Source organism: Lycium barbarum, chromosome 6 (assembly GCF_019175385.1).
Source record: "Lycium barbarum isolate Lr01 chromosome 6, ASM1917538v2, whole genome shotgun sequence".
Lineage (NCBI taxonomy): Eukaryota > Viridiplantae > Streptophyta > Magnoliopsida > Solanales > Solanaceae > Lycium > Lycium barbarum.
In genome coordinates, this window is record NC_083342.1 from 102480466 (window position 1) to 102501605 (window position 21140).

General features: G+C 36.7%; 2 protein-coding genes across 4 annotated transcripts; both read left to right on the top strand.

Annotated features, from left to right (window-relative positions):
* The first annotated feature begins 1781 nt into the window (after nucleotides 1–1781).
* Nucleotides 1782–7449, top strand: LOC132645106 (2-methoxy-6-polyprenyl-1,4-benzoquinol methylase, mitochondrial). The gene is made up of 8 exons (XM_060361881.1): nucleotides 1782–2037; nucleotides 2891–3017; nucleotides 3118–3179; nucleotides 4428–4586; nucleotides 4736–4880; nucleotides 5169–5240; nucleotides 5980–6088; nucleotides 6903–7449. Exons 1-8 carry the CDS (start codon nucleotides 1935–1937, stop codon nucleotides 7002–7004), a joined length of 879 nt encoding a protein of 292 aa, XP_060217864.1. The 5' UTR covers nucleotides 1782–1934; the 3' UTR covers nucleotides 7005–7449.
* Nucleotides 7450–8534: 1085 nt separating this feature from the next.
* LOC132645107 (uncharacterized) lies at nucleotides 8535–16557 on the top strand. Of its 3 annotated transcripts, none has more exons than XM_060361882.1 (8): nucleotides 8535–8849; nucleotides 9499–9555; nucleotides 9729–9804; nucleotides 11108–11241; nucleotides 11373–11422; nucleotides 11498–11582; nucleotides 11702–11800; nucleotides 15937–16557. In XM_060361882.1, exons 1-8 carry the CDS (start codon nucleotides 8598–8600, stop codon nucleotides 16162–16164), a joined length of 981 nt encoding a protein of 326 aa, XP_060217865.1. In that variant the 5' UTR covers nucleotides 8535–8597; the 3' UTR covers nucleotides 16165–16557. The 3 variants fall into 3 exon arrangements, with proteins under 3 accessions (XP_060217865.1, XP_060217866.1, XP_060217867.1); XM_060361883.1 differs by having other exon boundaries at nucleotides 11141–11241; XM_060361884.1 differs by having other exon boundaries at nucleotides 8536–8849; nucleotides 11162–11241.
* The last annotated feature ends 4583 nt before the right edge of the window (nucleotides 16558–21140 follow it).

Genomic DNA, 21140 nt, shown 5'->3' on the forward strand with positions numbered 1-21140 from the left:
AAATTTTAACGAGAAATGATGATTTGCCTAGCATTTGCTGTGAAATTAAAATTCATAAATGATGTATTTTCATCGTTGCACCCAACAATCATAGCCAACTTTTTTTTTCATCAGCAAAACATAATTCATAATACGTGTGGCAATTGAAAGATCCAAAAGCATATAATAAAACGAAATTGAAAAAGAAGAAAGTGACTACCAGCAGGAAGAAGACGCGCTTCGGATTAATATTAGGATTTTTTAAAAGAAAATGTTATACTTAAATATTCACTCATAAAAAAAATGTTAAATTAATTTATGAATATTTTGTTGGTTCTTTTCTTATTCTTAATAATTTGTTCTCTTTTCCTGTTCCTGGCTACGTTGATTCTCTTTATATTGTCAAAATAAAATGAATAATTATTGTGTGATAATATATATACTTTTTCATATTCTATAAAGTGCTTTTTGTACTACTTTTTTATATATTCTTTTATAGTTTATGACGAGACTTGAGAATATTATCTTTTTGGTTACTTATCTTTATTATTAGGAAGTTAAAGAAGAAAGAAAAATAAAACTTGAGCGGCTAAGTAAGAAAGGAAAAGAAAGAAAATGAAGAAAGAAAAAAGTTAAAGGTTTAAACAAGTATAGGACAAAAATTAGAAAAAGATGCTTGCAGATAAAAACTTATATAAATGTATTAGATGGATTAGAAATAACTATATTTTAAAATTGTTATATATGTGCCAGAAACAGATCGATTTTTCATAAAATTCTTTCTCTCTTTATATTTTTTTAAAAGAAAATAAAGATAATGTTTCACTTTACATAACACAAGTATTTCTAGAAGACCAAAAATATTTCTTAAGTGACGGAAAATCATAGAAAAACATGTAAACTAACCGTTAGTAATATTTGGTAAAGCTTGAAATATTTGACTTTGAAGACCAATCAAAATTTTGAAAAAGAAAAAAAAAACTATATTTGAAAGTCTAATTAACCCGCGCGAAGCGCGGTTAAATTTACTAGTGTTTAATAAATTTTTACTACATGGACAACCTACTTTTGACTTTAAAGATTTGCTTACGAGGCAAGTGGGGATGAAAAGTTCAAAACCAATTCGAGCTCACTGCTTACTAAGTTCATATACTAGCCACATTTAGGTTTTCAAAAAACCCCCTTTTTAACTATATTTTGAGTTTCTAAGGGATCCAAAAAATGAAACTTCCAAAAATATCATGTACTTTAAAGTATATATCCTCTTAATTAATCTTTATGTGATAATATTTCCTTTTCGAAAGTTAATATGACTAATCTTTAAAATTAAATTAGATTAAATTATCTTAAAATTTAAATATTCAAACATATAAAAGATACTGTAAATTGATGTTAATATGATGGAAAAATATATTTAAATTATTAATTAAAATTTTGCATAATTTAAGTTTCAAAAATAAAAGGCGTCACCTAAATTGAGATTAAGAGCCCATTTGGATTGGCTTATAAGTTGGCTTATAAGCTGTTTTTAGCTTTTTTGAGTGTTTGGCTGACCGGCTTAAAGTCATTTTGTGTTTAAAATAAGCTCAAAAAAATAATTGAGTCAATTTGACTTAACTTATCTAAAGCAGCTTATAAGCTGAAAACAACTTATAAGCCAAAAAAAAATAAGTTGGACTATCCCAACTTATTTTTTTTGACTTATAAGCTGTTTTCAGCTTAAAGCCATAAGCCCATCCAAACAGGCTCTAAGAGACTAACATAAGTTGAATTGGAGTATATAAATATGAGAAAGGTTGACCCAGACCCGCTGGCCCTTAACCGACCCATTCATCTTTGAAGCGGCAACAACTTCTCCTCAATATTCCCTGTTTAGGCGTGTACCAAAATTCTCAAAGTTTCTTCCTTGATTGATTCTTGAAAAGGGTGTTGTTTTTAGTCATTTTGGATCAGTAATGGCGACGTTGGTACGGTCAGTTGCTCGTAGTTTGAGGAGAAAGAATTTGTCCTCAATGTATTCCCCCGCCTCCACATTGCAGTCCCATGCCACCAGTTTTGGTCTGTTTTATCCTTCTTCTTCTTCTTCTGCATAAAGCTTTTAATTTCTCTTTTGGGTTCTGTTTGAATGTACTATTGTTGAATTTTGTGTATGCATATTCACATGATGTCTTACTTTTGGTGTTTGAATGTGTTTGCAAATGAATATAACTACGTGAGCTTGCTTATGCTTGTGTCTCACAATGGCACAGTGGTTATTCAACTTAGATTTGGTAAACTTGTTGTGATACCTAATAAAGAGGACATGGTTTTATCAGTTCTGCTAGTGCTCCCCAAAAAGAAAAGAACCTCCTTTTTGAAGAATTAGTAATTTGAATGTACTGTTTTTGAGCATAAACAAAGCTCTCTTTTCTTGTTCAACCATTTGAACTGGGGATATGAATTTTTGCAGCTTTCTGCTGTTTGAGTTAGCCATTTTCTTGAAGATGATGAATAGTTTCTTTGGTAAAGTATTTACATTTCACTTGTTGGAAACACATTACAGATAATCGTTAAAAGAAGTTGGATGTCAAAAAATTAGTTTTCTTTTACTGATTATTAATGAATAGATGCAAACATTGAACTATTCAAAACACAAGGCATAAATACAAGACAAAGAGCCTCCTTTACTGCCACTCTTCAAGGTGATGTTGCAAAACAAAGTGACTGATGACTGTACTGAAGTTGGGTAGTCCCTCTCCCTATGTCCCTACGAATGATAAGGGGGTATCAGGTTATGGGATTATGTTGCATGGACAAACTTTTTGATCTTTCCGTTGGCTGATTGAAACAAATCCCATGTCGACATTACTTTATTTGAGATTTATATTTGTGTTGTATGGTATAGTTAGGAATTTCATGGTTTGCTTTCCAGGTTTTAAGGACATAGCAGAAGAAGATAAGAGCAAGATGGTTGGGAATGTATTTACAAGTGTTGCTTCAAACTATGATCTCATGAATGATCTAATGAGTGGTGGACTTCATCGTTTGTGGAAGGACAGGTTAGATTCCAACCCACAGACAGGAAAAAGTATCATAGTTGAAATGGCAACCATTTCCTGATTATATTTTGCTTCCTTCATTCCTTGACTCAATTTTCAGATTGGTTTCAAAGTTGAATCCATTTCCAGGAATGAAGCATCTTGATGTCGCTGGTGGAACAGGTAATGTTTTAGAATTGAACATCGGTCTCTACTATGTGATTATGTGAAGTTTGGATTAAAATGATAGTTTTAGCGGATCCAATGAAGGATCTAGAAGTCAAAAAGTTTTGCCTTTGAAATTTTCTATTTTAATGTTCAATGGAGGAGCGTGATGCAATAAAACCTCCACCTAGCTGCTCTTCTTCAGCTAATAAGTCTAATTAGAATTTCTCGTCTTTATAGATGTGAATATCAGAACTATAAAATTTGAACCCTGGACTTATTTGTCCATTTTTCTCGATTCACTCAACCTAAATTAACTTAGACGGTACAATGCTTCTGGAAGTCCTTTTATGTATTTCCTCTATTTTTCTTTTATCTGTTTCATCTATTTGTTCACTAGGTTCTTTTTGTGTGTGTGTTTTGGGGTTTTTTTTGGGGGGGGGGGGGGGGGGGGGGGGTGGGGGTGCGCGGTGCTGGGGTGCTGGAGATAAGGCTTCATAAGCAATTTAACCCAAAAGGTCCTTTGGAACTTTGTTGTCAATGACTGAACTTGTGATTGGTGGGTCATTTGGAAAGAGAGGAACAATAGGGTTTTTAAGAACAAGGAAACAATTGTATATTTTTGCTTAGGCTTTGGTGCAACATGGCTCCATTAGATGTATATGATAGTTCAGCAATTGTTGACCTTATTAGCTCATTACACAACTTGTAATGTTCACATCTTTGTTATTGTAACTCTTCCGAGCATTTCCTTTAGGCTGGTTCTATTAATAAATGTTACACTTAGTGGCGGAGCCACAGCCCGGCAAGGGTGTTCAACCGAACACCCTTCGCCGAAAAATTATACTGTGTAGACATGTCAATTATTACATATTACAGACATATATTACATATTGAACACCCTTAATATATAGATTATATGAATTCGAACACCCTTGACAAAATTCCTAGCTCCGCCACTGGTTACACTTACCACAAAAAATCAACACTGAACATTGTGATTGACTGGACTACGTTGATTTGCATTCGAGCTGTGAGTTACATAAAATACACACTGGGATGCTCTAAAAGATTTGATTTAGCTTGGATGCTTAACTAATGGGATTTAGAATTTTATTGGGTTTTGTATGGTCTTATCCCTCTTTTGTCTTGGACGCTAAATTTTCCTGCCTGTTTTACTTTCAGTATGTTGTCTTCGTGGCAGTGATAATTTATTTATGTGTTTCATATTTTCCACTTGAGTGAAAAATTTCCCTAATTTTACAGGGGATGTTGCTTTCAGGATCCTTGAAAATATAAAAAATGTCAAACGCAGAGCTATACAAGATGCTCTTGATGATGACCTGATTGAAGATACTAGAATTTATGTATGTGACATCAATCCAAACATGTTAGGTGTTGGTAAGAAGAGGGCTGAAGAGAGAGGTAAACGCCTGTATTTTTGCTTTATCTTGTTTGCATTCCGCAGATAGTTGGATGTCAATTTGGGGTTTCTAGTAGCGAAAATCAAAGTGAATAAATAATGCTATTCTATTGTTCGACATCTTTTTAGCTTTTTTCTTAACAATATGCAGGTTTTGGACGGGATAAGTCTCTCGTTTGGGTGGAGGGAGATGCAGAAGCGTTGAGCTTTGAAGATAACTCAATGGATGGTTATACAATTGCTTTTGGTATCAGGAATGTTACACACATAGAGAAAGTTCTTGCAGAAGCATATAGGTAATTTCCCAGAAATATTCCAGTAATTCGTAATTATACTATATGGTTATCGTTGTTTTTTGATAATTTGATAAATTATCTGATGCAAAAGCAAATCTCAAGGTACTTATTTTTGCATTTTTACCATCTCTTGGAGTACTGATGCATAGGATTTAAATGCAACTCATGTGAGTGCTTAGTGACAGTTTATATGGTTGATTGCTGCTATCAAAATAACCTTTTTTCTTGTCTCAAGCACCCATCAAGTGGTTATTATGTTAAACTTGATGGTTTTGGTTTGTTTGTCAGGGTGCTTAAAAAGGGAGGAAGGTTTCTTTGCCTTGAACTAAGCCACGTTGATATCCCGGTTTATAAGGACTTGTAAGTTTTTCTTGTCATAGAATGGTTTATGCCTTCAGTTATCTATTATCACCGTGCAATTGTTCAGCACATCGATAAGAGGTCCATGAATATTGTTTGACCTACTCACTTTTATATTCAACTTTGTCCCTTTTTTACCTTCTTTGTTTGGATAAGTTGTAACTGTGCTCCAAAGATTATTTTTCTTTTAATAGCGTCGCCCAAGACAGCTTAGTGGGATTCCTTTGTTTGCCAAATTGTTGACCGAATATAACCCAAGTACGGGGAAAAGGGAAAAGGGAAAAGAAATAAAGCGTTTCCTCAGGGATATTTTGAAGTTTAATAAGCTATGCATTCTGCATTGCTTTTCAGCGGATGCTGCTTTATATACAAGAACTTCTGCAGCCTGGCACCCCCCTGTGCAACTTAGACAACCAATAGAGTTCTCTTGCTCAAGTGAAACTGAAGTTCTTGTGATATTTTATTTTGAAGTCGAAAGATCTAATCCTTGCTCATACGATCAATATGTAGATAACGCGATTAGCAACAGTTCTCTCTGTCAATGGATTAAAAATCAGGTTGTGCATGAACTTTGTTTGTACTACGCTTGCCTTACTTCCGTAATATATGCTGGTTTTCCTTGGGATTGGTTAATAGAAATTTGAGATTTGTGAGTTCATTACTTATGGTAGCGCTAGTACGAATTTTCTCCTGCAGGCTTCTAATTTGCATGTTCTTGTTTTTTCCCCTTTTTCTTCAGGTATGATGTCTACTCATTCTCAGTCATCCCTGCAGTTGGTGAGCTTGTGACAGGTGATCGAGAGTCTTATCAGTATTTGGTTGAGAGCGTCCGCCGTTTCCCTCCACAGGTATCAAGCATGGAACTTACTTTCATTCGTTGCAGCATCAGATAATTTGTTGACAGTAATTGCCCCATGGTGAATCCCGGCTAATGACCTCTACCTGGGGATTGCTAACTATCACCCTTCTGAGAACTCGTATGCATAATTTTGCTTTTTGTGTACTTTGTCTTCCTAGTACGACGAGACTGTAGTTCTTATGATCATGGATGATGTCTTTTCTAAAAGAAAGTTAAATTCTTAAAAGGTGCTTGGATAAGTGAAAAAGTATGGTCAGCACTTCCACCTGCAATAAAAGGAAATTCTTATATGTTGGAGAACTTTCCTTCTCTGCTACTTCTCTTTGTCCTATTTTTTCTTTTTATTTTTTTAAAATGTTCTGCATAGGATAGATAAGGGCATCCAAAGGAGTATATAAATGAATTGGACGATCCCAACCATTGCCTTAAGGTTCTGGGGTTGGATGATTTTCACGGAGTATATAAATGAATTGGACGATTCCAACCATTGCCTTAAGGTTCTGGGGTTGGATGATTTTCACAGATTCCTTCATATGACATCAAAGCCAGCCTTTGGTGCCTGTACAGATTCTTTCATATGACATCAAAGCCAATCTTTGGTGCCTGTCTCACATTGGCATTTAAGATCATGGGTGACCCACATCATGAGATGTATAAAGGAGAGTACCTAAACTTTTGAATCTCTCCACTCACTGCTTTAAAGTTTTTGAGTTGGTTTTTTTAGGAACATTACCAAAGATTCACGTACAATTTGTGCAACTGCTTCAGCTTTTTCACTACTTTTTGCTTTTAATTGTATGCAGGAGCAATTTGCCAAAATGATTGGAGAAGCTGGATTTCAAAAGGTAGAATACGAGAACCTTGTTGGTGGAGTTGTCGCAATCCATTCAGGGTTGAAGTTTTAGAGTCGTTCTCAAAGTTAATGTGGGACTGACTTGGTTTTGGCCTTTATGGCACCTGGAAGATCTCACAAAGAAATAGTTTTATGGTTCACACTTGATAGGTCTTAGCCACATAGATTCAAATTGAGAAAGATGTATTCAATGTATTTTAACATGTTTCTGGGGATGGCTATGCTTTTCATAAGCAGCTGTAGCATGGCCTTTCTCATGAACTGTTTAGAAGAATATAGTAGCTTACAGCAATATTACTATTATTTGCAAGTTTGTGACTTCATAGGAGTTATTTTCTTCTAGCTTCATTAAGTAGATCTGAAGCTCAGTTGTGAATAAGTTGACTGTTTTAGTCAACAATACTCGGTGTTGTAGCTTGATTACTGAAGTATCAACACAATTTTGAAATCAGTTTACAATGAAAAATAGGTTATTTGGCCCCTCTTGGGGTAGTGTCTTCGTAATTATATGCTAATAATTTCATTCTGGGAACTAGACATAATTTTCTCTATTATGGTTGTTCTTACGTCATAACAAATAGTATCTTCATATTTGCTCAATTTCTTCTTTTGCCTTGCATCTTGTCGTGAAAGAAGTAATGAAAGAGAAGTTCGGGATCAAAGCTCATTCGTTGTTCCCTCATCCCTGTATTACTTTCTAGAGTAGAGACAGCTTATGAAACTATTGGACCTGCAGCTGCTACTCAGAAAAGCTTGCCCAACAAAAAGAAAGGAAAAAAAAACAGCATACCCTTGTAATCCTACAAGTGCAGGTAAAGATAATGTTTTCGATAAATTCTTGGCTCGAGTAAAGCATCAACGCAACAAGAAAAAAAAAATAGCAAGACAAACAAATATAGTTTCAGATTGCAAAACTCAAATTTTATTTTTGCAGGTTCAGTCGTTGAAAATTTTCAAATAAACACCCACACTAAACTTTTGCGAATACCAAAAATGGCATTTTCAATCAACACAACTACATCTAAGTGATACTACAACAATTGTTCCAACAATTTCTTCCTGAATTCCTTTGCTTTTCTCGCGCCACTTCAAAAGTCAAAAGAGAGAATTTTTAGCACTTAAATTCTTGAGGCAAAATAAATACATTTTCTTCCATTAGGCATGGTAAAAATAGCTCATGAAAATAAGATCATGGAGAGTTGAGCTTGCTAAGTCAATTTTGTGACAATTTTTTGTGCGGAGTGCCCTTCAAATGCACTGGTCTTTATTTTTTGCCCCTCAAATTGGTGGTCTTTAATTTTTATTCCTTTCGCCTAATACCATGAGGTTTGTGTTCGAATCTCAGCTCAGTAAAAAAAAGATAATTTCGCAAGATAAAATTTTTAGGCCTTAAGGCAGAGTTTTGCCTTCAGTTGAGGTAGAGTTTTGACATGCCTGAAGACAAAACTCTACCCGACTCAAACTCTGTGTGTGATGTAGAGTTTGATTTGCAAACTCTAGCAAAATTCAGAGTGAAGAAATCTTTGCTATATTTATTTTTACCTTTTTTATTTTATTATTATTTTTATTTCTATATATCTATCTCTCCATCCTTACAATGTAGTAGAAAAAAATAGCATTTGTTGGGGGCTCTCCAGCAGTAGCCATGGCTTACTCGTTATACTGTAGCATACCCAAGAAACCAATAAGCTCAATCGTCATTTCATCTCCCCATATCATGTTCAACTCTGTTCACAAATTCGTCCCTCCGGTAACTCCATCACTTTTTCCCTCTCGGTATTGCACATGGTCGTCCGTTTCATCATCTGTAGCTGAGACAGATGAACACTATCGACAAAGTCCTCGACTTGTTGCCAAAGAATATGCTGACCTTAATCTTGCTGACAAATTTACTGAGGTTTCACAAATTTAAATACTCTACTTTTTTTTTTTTTTTTTTACTTCTTGAATTCCAATGTACTACTATGTCTATGGTGTCTATCATTCATACAACATTATCTTATGACATAATTACATACACTCCATGAAACAATAGTTTAACATAAGTTTTTCTGTATGAATGTGACATAATTTTGCCTAATGTTGGGTCCAATTCAGCTATTATTAATTCATTTTGGATTTAACTTATGTACACGGACAATAATATATAGATTTTTTACTCAGTGTAGTTTAACCTGAAATAACATGTTAGTTACCATTTTTATCGGGTTTCTAATTGATGCTTATATTATAACTTACATGATTGTGTAAGTATGTTTTAAACAGTGGGTGCATAAAACTTAAACTCTTCATTTTTTGTACTCCCATCACATAATTTATGGCAAAATTGTGCTGTTGTCGTCATTCTCATTTTTAATATTCCTATCACATAATTATTGCCAAAAGTTGGTCAAGTTGTGCTATTGGTGTAGTCGTTTATTTGGATTAAATTTCATAATTTAATGACGAGAAGGTAAAATGATGGGTTGACAAAGTTGTGTCATAATGAGATTTGTTGCAATATACTTGTGCATTTTTATACTCACATTCATCAAATAATGTAATAGGATGTTGGCAATCTTCGAATAAGGCAGCATGTCAACCCTCTGCGACGTGCTCTCATGGTACACATTATGACTCTTTATATATGTGAAGCTTTCTCTCTTCTTATTACCCCAGCTATAATTTGTCAAACTTCACTTTAGAAAAAAAAAATAAAAAATCAGGTTGCAATAATAGAACATAAATTTTCAACTCAAATGATTTCTTTTTGTTTTGTTGTATAATTTATGAGAAGATTCCTGCAGAAGCACCGAACTGGATGGAGGTGTTCGGGGATGCAACATTACCTCTGATGGTGGATATTGGGAGTGGTAGGAACCTGTTTGCTTTTTGATTTCTTTTCCATTCTGTTTCTACTTATAGTTTATTTGTTTTAGTTTAAATGTTTTCATTTTAAGCTGCAGTCGTTTATTATGGTCCAACGGTTATCTGTGACAAACTTGCTTCAAACTGCCTGAAAGTAGCTGGCTATACAAATAGAATAGCAATTTATGGCTAAACCTTCAGAGGTGGTTAGCTGTGAGGTATTAGAAAATGTAATCACAGTATGAAACTTTGCATAATTTATTCTTCATTTGTTTGCTGTCTTATTTCCTGCATTAATTATAGCGGCAAAACTTATACGTTAATCTTTGTTTGTACTGGAAACATGGTATAAGAATAAGGCACCTAAAATGACAAATGCACCGTTGACTTCTTGGATATTCTATGTATACGTTTTCTGTTGTGCGTCCGATCACAACTGAAGAGTGAACAGTAATGTCTGTTGTAGCTTTTAAGATCATCCGAACGTTGTTCATTTGTAAAATAATAAGAAAATACAAATATTTGAATAATCATTTATTTGGACATCTTTCATAGAGCAAATTGATATCAAATGTAATCCAAGATGACAAATAAGTGATATATGTGTCTATAATGTTAGAGACGACATTCCCTCTTATCTGATGTCCTTAGTGACCATTCCCAACAAAGTAGTTAAGCAATTAGACAACCCGAGGAAGAACTTTCTGTGGAGAGCAACAGTGATAAGAGAATAGGTTTCTAATCAAATGGGAGACTTTAATGAGAGATGACAGAGGGAGGATTGGGGTTTAGGGAACTGCCTATGCACAGTAGATCTGTAATTGAGATTCAGTAAAAACAGAGAGGAGCTATGCAAAGAAGTCTTGACAAATTCCAGACCTAATGTAGGTGTAACCACAACAATGAAGCATTAATTGCAGCTGGTTGGTATCGACTACATGGATCCTTTACTTCCATTTTTTTATGTTCTTACCTAAAATCTACAATGACTCGATTTAGGCCTTTTTAAACAATATCACCCTTTCATTACCTTCAATCATGTTGCACTTACGTACTAGAGTATCTCAAGGTCTATGTACCATCTGAAACAACCTTCATGTTATCCTCTATGTGTTCTATTTGCATCCATCTGTCAGTTGTATCCATTTTTAATTTGTCCAATCTCATATGGCCACACTTTTATCTAATATCTCTATTACATTCATCTTGTGGATATTAGAGATCCAATATTCACTCCCATAGGATATTGTTAGTCTTTCAGTTTATCTCATATATTTTCTATTTTTTTCTCTTGCGTTGATCCTGTAGATTCCATTGTCCTATGGTCTTGTAATTTCTTAGATCTTAGAAAGGAGATTGCAGGTAGTGGGAGATTTCTTATGTGGCTTGCTAAAAGAAATTCTTCATCCATGAATTATCTGGGATTGGAAATTCGGCCTAAGGTATGTCGACACCAACCTTGTCTTGTTAAATGTACTTTCATTCTGCTTATATATTAGTATTTGTTCTCACTTGGCTTCTGAAAATGCGGTATTGTGGTACTTATGGTTGGGACTATCTTTTCCTTCTGCAGTTGGTCACACGGGCTGAGTACTGGGTAAACGAGCTGGGTCTGAAAAATGTGTAAGCCTTGGAAAAATCCTGATAGTCCACTTAGGAAATGTTCATGAAAAGCTGTTAATGTTTATCTAAATGCAGACATTTCATCTCTACGAATGCCATGGTTTCCTTCCAACGACTTGTATCTACATATCCTGGACCACTGATGCTTGTTTCGATCTTGGTGAGTTCCTTTTATGCTGAAAGTATGCAGAAAAGGTTTTTCTTGTGCCAATGACCCTTTCGTGTATTCTTGAATTTTGGTTGACTTAAAGCCTTATAGTTAGTTGCTCATGTCTGCAGTGCCCAGACCCGCACTTCAAGAAAAAACATCATAAAAGAAGAGTGGTGCAGAAGCCTTTGGTTGATTCCATAGTGAATAATTTAGCACATGGCGGACAGGTACCTGCTCGGAGCTTCTAGAGTGTAGATTAGTTGACCATTCTTCTGTGTGCATAGAGCCATAGATTACTTGCTATACTTGTTGATGCTTGTCTCTGTGCATTGTTCAGTTTGCCAACTTCTATTTTGGCTTTTTAGTGCCTGTTTAGTGTATCATTAGGTAGTGCCATAGTGTTTGAACTTTTAAGTGATTCAAACCTAACTTGTATAGTATAACTGTTTAAACATAATACTATTTGATCTTCTTGTGGAAAAAGAAGTACATGATCTGGGACGTCTTAGAATGTGCTGAGAACTATTTTGCGGATGACTCTGATTCCAAGATCATATACTTGCTCCCAGCTACCAGCTCTATTGGATGTTTGGCCCTAGTTACTTCCATCTAGCACCACTGTTATCAAAAGCGAAAAGCGCAAAAAAGCTCTAGTTCGTTGGGGCTTTAAGCACAAAGCGAGCGTGGGCTTTAATTAAAAAGTCTCAAATGGAAAAAAGAATACAATATGTTTAGTCCAAAAAGGATAACAACAACAACAACAAGCCCAGTATAATCCCACCATGTGGGGTCTGGGGAGGGTAGAGTGTACGCAGACCTAACCCTCACCTTGAAAGGTAGGGCGGTTGTTTCCGAAAGACCCTCGACTCAAGAGAGGAAAACAAGACAAAAGGTCAGATAGGGCCAAGTATATCGAAAACAATATGAAAACAAGGAATAACAAAAGCGAGAAAGTCATGGTAGAACAGTCCGGAAAGAAAGGATCATTAACTATTATAGATAAAGAAGATAATCAAAGTACAACAGCCCAACAAATATAAGCAGCAATCAAATGCAGAAATCAAATGGCAATAAACAAATGAGCAAAACTACAACTACTATGGTGAAAGGATAAGCCACCTAGTTCTATCCTAATCTGAGTCCTCCACAACCTCCTATCTAAGGTCATGTCCTCGGTGAGCTGAAACTGTGCCATATCCTGTCTAATCACCTCTCCCTAATATTTCTTCGGCCTCCCTTTACCTCTCCTGAAACCGTCCATAGCCAACCTCTCACACCTCCGCGCTGGAGCATCTGTGTCTTTTCTCTTCACATGCCCAAACCATCTCAGTCTCGCTTCCCGCATCTTGTCCTCCACCGATGCCACTCCCACTTTGTCTCGGATATCTTCATTCCTAATTCTATCCCTCCTAGTGTGCCCACACATCCACCGTAGCATTCGCATTTCCGCGACTTTCATCTTCTGAACGTGAAATTTCTTGACTGGCCAACACTCCGCCCCGTACATTAAAGTCGGTCTAACCACCACTTTGTAGAACTTGCCTTTAAATTTTGGTGGCACTTTCTTATCACACAGCACTCCGGAGACGAGCCTCCATTTCATCCACCCAGCACCAATACGATGTGAAACATCGTCGTCGATATCCCCATCTCCTTGTATAATAGACCCAAGATACTTGAAACTTCCTTTCTTTTGAATGGTCTGGGTACCAAGCCTCACTTCCTTGTCAGCCTCACGCGGTACGCCACTGAACTTGCACTCCAAGTATTCTGTCTTGGTCCTACTCAATTTAAATCCTTTAGACTCCAACGTCTGTCTCCAGCCCTCCAGCTTATCGTTAACTCCGTTGCGAGTCTCGTCAATCAGGACTATGTCATCCGCGAACAACATACACCAAGGCACCTCACCTTGTATTTGTCGCGTCAATTCATCCATCACCAAGGCGAATAGAAACGGGCTAAGAGCTGATCCCTGATGCAACCCCATCAGAACAGGAAAGTGCTCCGAGTCTCCTCCTACCGTCCTTACCCTGGTCTTAGCTCCATCATACATGTCCTTTATCGCTCTAATGTACACCATAGGTACACCTTTAGCCCAAAAAGGATGAATAACAAATATATGGACAAAAAATTGAAAATAAAATAAAATAAAATAAAGTGAAATATTAATTGTTTAGTGTCAAGGAAAGAATGTTTTAGAGCCTTTTTTTTTTTTGGGTAAAGTAATAAAATTTTATTAGTAAAGCATCAAGAAGATGGAAGGTTATAGATGGGCAAAAAGCTGCTTCAAACAAAACATGAAGCAAACATAGTAAAAACCTGTAGAACAGTCTAAAGATATCCCATCTCTACTGTACTAGAGAAAGGGAGCTAACAAAATCCAGAGAGTTATCCCATCATACATGTCCTTTATCGCTCTAATGTACACCATAGGTACACCTTTAGCCCAAAAAGGATGAATAACAAATATATGGACAAAAAATTGAAAATAAAATAAAATAAAATAAAGTGAAATATTAATTGTTTAGTGTCAAGGAAAGAATGTTTTAGAGCCTTTTTTTTTTTTTTTGGGTAAAGTAATAAAATTTCATTAGTAAAGCATCAAGAAGATGGAAGGTTATAGATGGGCAAAAAGCTGCTTCAAACAAAACATGAAGCAAACATAGTAAAAACCTGTAGAACAGTCTAAAGATATCCCATCTCTACTGTACTAGAGAAAGGGAGCTAACAAAATCCAGAGAGTTATCCACACTGTTTATAGGGGCAAAAAAATGCCAACTGAAAAGACTAACTAAACACCTAGCCTTTAAAATGCAAATAGGAGTTGAGATTCCATCAAAGTATCTATTGTTTCTCTCCTTCCATAGGGTCCAAAAAATTACTGCTGGGATCATTGTCCAGATTCTTTTGATGGATTTGTCAACTCTCCAGAGCCTTGTTGACCACACCAAAGCGCACATTAAGCGAGGCAAAGCTCTCATGTTTTGAGCCTCACGTCAGAGCTTAAGCGTGCCTTTGACAACACTGTCTAGCACATGAGGCACTTTTTATCAACTGACTTGTGATTGCACCGACCCCCCCCCCTCCCCCCCCCCCCCCCACCAAAACCCAAAACAAAAATATGAGCTTTCTTGTGTGCAGGAGTTATGTTCTTACGCATTTGTGGCTGCAGTGCTTCGATCTTTATTTTTTTAAAAAAAAAAAAAGGTTCAAGATGTAGAATTACCCCCAAACCTCCTATTTACAGCTGACTGTAGTTGCTTTAGCTGATGATTGTTTTATTTTAATACAATCAAAGAAGTTGTCGTATTAAAAAACAAGATGAAGAGTTGCCGAGATTTATCATTTCCGGTTGTGAAGTGGGGTTCACCTTGGTCTATTAACAATAATTTGAAGCTAATTGCTACAGTGCTTGAAGATGATATTATTTATCTTGGCTTTAGTGGACCATAAAGATTTTGGCAAAAAGAAAATATTGCTGCAAATGGAAAAAGTCCATAGTCCAAGGAGAGAGATAATGATGGATGATACAGTTCATATTAATTACCTAAAGCACAAATGATATTCTAATTGCTGAGGAACGAGAAGCTATGTTCATTGTTGGCTGTATGTACCTTTGACTGCAATGACATCTATATCAATGTCCATTTAAAAAAAAATGACATATAAATCAATGTCAGTCCAGTTAAAGTTGAAGCATCATCAATTGCCCAACTACACATACATTAGTTCCCATTGGTGTCAGGGACTGGACAAGGGAGAGTGAAGGGATATGCGGCATAAGGACTTGGATCCATGGTTATGCAAAGTAGATGACCCAAAACTTGTACCCAAGGTGTTAGCTTCAACTGTCTCAGATCCTTTTAGGCTTTGACCACTTTCTCCAAACTTGTGATTTACTTTGCTTGACATCACCAATATCATGATGTTAATTTCAGTGGTTTCAGTGGAGTAGCATAACACAATGCTTTAACAGGTCGTTATCTGCTCTATTATATGGATAAAATGGTTGCTTTAACAGGTCGTTATCTACTCTATTACATGGATAAAATGGTCTATCATTACCTAACCTTCATGTCAGGCCCTAAAATAAGTCCATTTTGATTTGAGAGCAGTGTACATGGCACAAAAGTGACACTAAGGCCAGCTATTCATCTGATTATAATAACATATAGGTTGCCTTTTTTTCCCTGAATAAAACATGTTTGTTCCATGAACGTACTGCAAATCCTTTTCATCTTATTCTATGTTTTTAAGAAAATAAAGCCCAAAAGGAGCATGCGCTTGTAATTTCTGCTGAGCATCTCATGCATAATCTTTTGTGTTGTATTATTGCCTGAGCTTTCTAATTGATGGTTGGCAGGTCTTTATACAATCTGATGTGCTTGATGTGGCACTTGACATGAGGGATTATTTTGATACTGTGCCTGATAAACTTGTACATGTAGATAGTGTTGATCCAAGTTTACCTTGTGATGGTGATGGATGGGTCTTGAACAACCCAATGGGGATAAGAACTGAAAGGGAGATCCATGCAGAATTTGAAGGTTGCAAAATCTACAGAAGGGTTTACAAAAAAGTTCAACATTAATTCTCTGGTTCATAACTTGCTATTTTGGAGTTAAGGATCACTCAATTTTGTTCTTAGCCTTCTGCTGGGATTAGAGTTTCTAGGATCTTTGAAATGCCCTTCAATATACAATTCTATCTTTGTACAACTCATTCTAAAGCATCCCACAATACAAAGTTATAACTATGGAGCTTGAAGTTCATCAGTTTGACAGTTGAGGGAGTGGGCTTGATGGCACAATGAGGCCCCTTCAAAAGGAGGGCATGTAACCTACATCTCATATGAACACTAGCTCTCTTTTTTCCTTTCTTCTCATTTTTTCTTCATTATATCATTGTAGTTTGTACGATGGAATGTAGTCTTTAGTTGGAATATTAGAAGTTTCTTGGCTAACTACGCTAAGATACTGGTCAATCTGTCATAGTTCATGTTGTTTTAATTTCGCATCTACAAGAGGAACTGTAGGAGCGGACAAGTTCAATTATCTGATCTTTTGATAGGACAGAATATGAAGCTTTCAACGAAGGAGATTCTAAGACATGGCATTTTGGGGCAAAGAGCCCATGTGGTCCTGATTTTGGTTAAGAGAATATTGTGTTTGCTCTGACCATCTGAAAAAGAGGTGGGATAGTGGTGTTTTTCTTTCATTACGAATGATATGCTTCACGTGATTTGTAATCAGAATCGGGGTCAAAATTTGAAGTTTCTGGGTAATGAACTTGCGACAGCATGGCTTGTTTTAGTTGCTAGGTGCGATAATTCAATGTTTATACATATTTAATGAACTTAATACAAATACAGAATCTAAGTAAAAACTACTACTTATTAGGTTTGTTCAAATTCGTGCCTAATATTGTAGCTCTACTCCTGACTTTATTAGTCAAGTATGTGCCTTCAGGACCAAAAAGCTTAAAGGGCCATGCTATGCCGAACCCATGACGCATCAGTGTCTGAAAAGCCAAAATTGCTACATTTTGGCATCACATTCTATATTTGAAGAGAATTGGGATATATCATTCCTTTCAATTAATCTTCACCTTTTTCTTTTTTCCTCTTTTGAATATGCCACTAAGCCAATTATCACCCTTTTGTTTATGTAGCGTTCTTTCAAAGTTGTGCAACTTTCTAATCAAAGCATACAACTTTTATTTATTCTTAAGTTTTCTATTTTTGCCAGAAAGTGACCACTTGCTCAGTTTCACGAGGGTAAAAAACTAAAAATCATCCCCGTTTGGTCAAAAATATTTAACGATGCCACACAAATGTAAATCGCTTTTTCGTTTACGTACTTCTAGACCACTTATGCTTGTCTAAAAATTTGAACTTAATGCATAATAATATTGTCTTATTATAGTTGACAGTTGAAAGTCAAGTCTCGATACCAAAATTTTGGGACAAGTTGTTATACAAATACATCCATATATATCTACATTTTTTGGCACTTGATGCTTTCGCCTCAAGTAAACTTCAGTTTGCTTTTTTAATTTGAAACTCTTAGTTGAGCTAATGGAGATTAACTTTTTGTAGGAAGTTCAAGAGGAAGGAGAAGAAATATCCTCCAATAATGTTTTTACGAAAGTAAAGTTCTTGGTGATTAATAACTTCTCGAAATTATTATTCTAAAATTTCACTTTTCATTGTTCTTTTTAGGTTGGTATAATATAAAGAGAGTGTCAATAAATATTAGACGAGACTTAGAGGGAAAAATTACTGAGGCTTCTCATTCATACAAATACAATGTACAACTCATATATAATACAAGTAAGAGGAGGAGCTCTAGGTGAAACCAACTCCTAGAAAGTAGTTACAAAGGAGTCCTAACTACAAGAGGTTGCTGGTGATCCCTTATCGAATAGGGTAGGTCCAATACCCCCCTTGCAAACCAAAGGTGGGTTTGTCACTTTGAGTTGTCCCGTAGAAACTGGAATCTGGCAGTAGACAGCGGCTTCGTGAGTATATCAACTACCTGATCTTTAGAGGAAAGAAACTGAATCAGTAAGTCACGTCTGGCAACTTTGTCGCGGACAAAATGAAAGTTGATCTCGACATGCTTGGTGCGAAAGTGAAAAATCGGATTAATAGATAGATATGCAGCACCAATGTTATCGCACCAGAGAATAGGAGCACGAGGCAGTTGAAGTCCAAGCTCAAACATCAGTGATTGAGTCCATGTTAATTCAGCAGCAGCATCTGCCAATGCTTTGTACTAGGACTCTGTTGACGAACGTGCCACTGTCCGTTATTTCCTTGAGGACTAGGAGATTAAATTTGGACCGAAGTATATTGCATAGCCTCCTGTGGACTTCCGATCATCAATGCTACCAGCCCAGTCGGAGTCAGTGAAATCCTGCAATTGAAGAGTGGAAGCTTTCGAAATAAAAAATGCCATAGACTTGGTGTGTTGAAGATACCGAAGGATTCGTTTCACTGCAACCCACTGATTTATCGAAGGATGATGCATGAACTGACACACTTTGTTCACTACAAAGGAGATGTCCGGTCTCGTAAGTGTGAGATATTGAAGAGCACCAACAATTTGTTTGTAAAGACTCAGATCATCAAAGTCGGGGCTATCACCCTTATGAAGCTTCACAGTAGTTGCCATAGGAGAGCTCAGTGGTTTGCAATTAAGCATACAAGCTCTAGTGAGAATACCAATAATATATTGTGATTGAGAGAGCCAGAGACCATGGCTGTTACGTTGCACCTGAACACCAAGAAAATATTGAAGCGGACCGAGATCTCGTATGGAAAAGGCACTGCCAAGTGCTCGAGTAAACGAGTCAAAAAATGAAATGATATTCCCTGTGAGTACAATATCATCTACATAGACCAATAGATAAGCGATAACATTCCCATGAGAGTAGATAAATAAAGAGACATCAGTTTTAGATGTTGTAAAACCAACTGTGATGAGAAATTGATGAAGCTTGTTGTACCATGCTCTTGGGGCTTATTTAAGACCATAAAGAGATTTGTGAAGCTTGCAAACGTAAGTAGGAAATTGAGGATGAACAAAACCTGGAGGTTGAGCCCTGTAGACAACTTCTTGAAGCTCACCATGGAGGAAGGCATTTTGAACATCCAATGATAGAATGATGCGGATGGTGGTGGGTTTAACAACCAGACTGAATGTTTCATGATAATCTTGGCCCTCAACCTGATGAAATCTTTTGGCAACTAAACGAGCTTTATAGCGCTCAATGGTACCAACAGAGTTCCTCTTTATGCGAAAAATCCATTTGCACCCTAATAAGTTCATGGAGGAATTAAAGGGAACCAACGACCATGTTTGATTTTTGAACAAGGCTGTCATCTCGGATGACATAGCATCACGCCATTCTTTGAACCTAGAGGCCTCTGTGAAGGTGGTAGGCTCAGTGGAAGGAGGAGAAGATGTAGTAGTGGCAACTGTGCAAGCAAACGAGATGATGACTTGCGTTTGAACACCGGACGTAGCTGCATAGTGTGAGATCGTTGAGGTGGTTTGGCAGATTTTGGGTTACTTTTGGTCATAAGGTACGGAGTTGTAGGGGAAGGTTATGTGAGAGTCGTAGAGGAATCAATGACTGGAATAGAGAGAGTAGAGGAATCTATACGTGCAGGACTCAAATTATCAATAGGAGAGGTTGAGGGAGAGGAAGGTGAGCTTATAGGCACTAGGGAGTTACCAGACGATAGGTGAGGAGTAGGAACCTAGGTGGTAAAGTGACCGGAGCTGAAGCCCAGGGATGCATAGTGGTATGCGGAGGTGGTCCAAGAATAGACTTGTTGGCAAAGGGAAAGTGAGATTCGTCGAAACGAATATGTCGTGCAATATATAATCTTCCTGTGGCTATGTCAAGACATCGATAACCATGATGTGATGGACTGTACCCTAAAAACACACAAGGTTGACTCCTAAAATCCATTTTGTGGCGATTGTAAGGACGGAGGTACGGGAAACAAAGACATCCAAACGCTTTAAGAAAATAATAATTTGGTGGAGTGTGAAATACAACTTCAAATGGTGATTTCCCATTATTAGTGGGCATGGGAAGTCGATTAATCAAATAAACGGCAGTATCAAAAGCAAAGTGCCAATACTTTGTGGGAGTGTAGCTATGTGCCATGAGACTTAATCCAGTTTCAACAATGTGTCTATGTTTGCGTTCAACCTTGCCTTGTTGTTCATGAGTGTGAGGGCATGAAAGACGATGAATTATGCCTAACTTTGCACAAAGGGTCGATAAAGGACGGAACTCACCACCCCAATCGGTTTGAATGACCATAAGTTTTGTGTTAAATTGCCTTTCAACAAGAATATGAAATTGAGAGAAAATGGACAAGACATCAGATTTTCTAAAAATTGGATAGCACCAAGTATAACCAGAGAAATCATCAACAAATACGAGAAGAAAATGATGACCTTGAGATGATAGAAAAGAGGAAGGTCCCCAAACATCTGCAAAAATAAGTTGCAAAAATGAAGTACTTTTATTAATACGAGACGGAAGAGACAGTTTATGGGACTTGCCAAGTTGGCAAGACGTACATAAATTATGTAATCTAAAACTAGAACTAGAAAGCTTATGCGTGGACAACACTTGACTAAGAACTTTCTAATGCGGATGACCCAATCGAAGATGCCAACAGGAGGATGAGACTTTTGCGGCTGTGAGAGCTTTAGGATGACTTGAGGACGGTGGCTTGATAGACATAGTGTAAAGTCCGCTATCACTCTGACCGGAAAGAAGTGGAATCCTGGTGTCCCGATCCTTAACAAGAAAATGAGCAGGGTGAAATTCAAATAAAGCGTTATTATCTTTAGCAAACCTTTGAACAGAGAGAAGAGGCTTAGTTATAAAAGGAACATGAAGAATCTAATTTAAGAAAAATTTACGATTTGAAAGATTTGAGAAAGAGGCACTACCAGTACTTTGGATCGGCAAACCTTGTCCGTTACCAACACGTAGTTGATCCGGACCTCTGTATTCTCAACATGAGTAAAGCTTGAT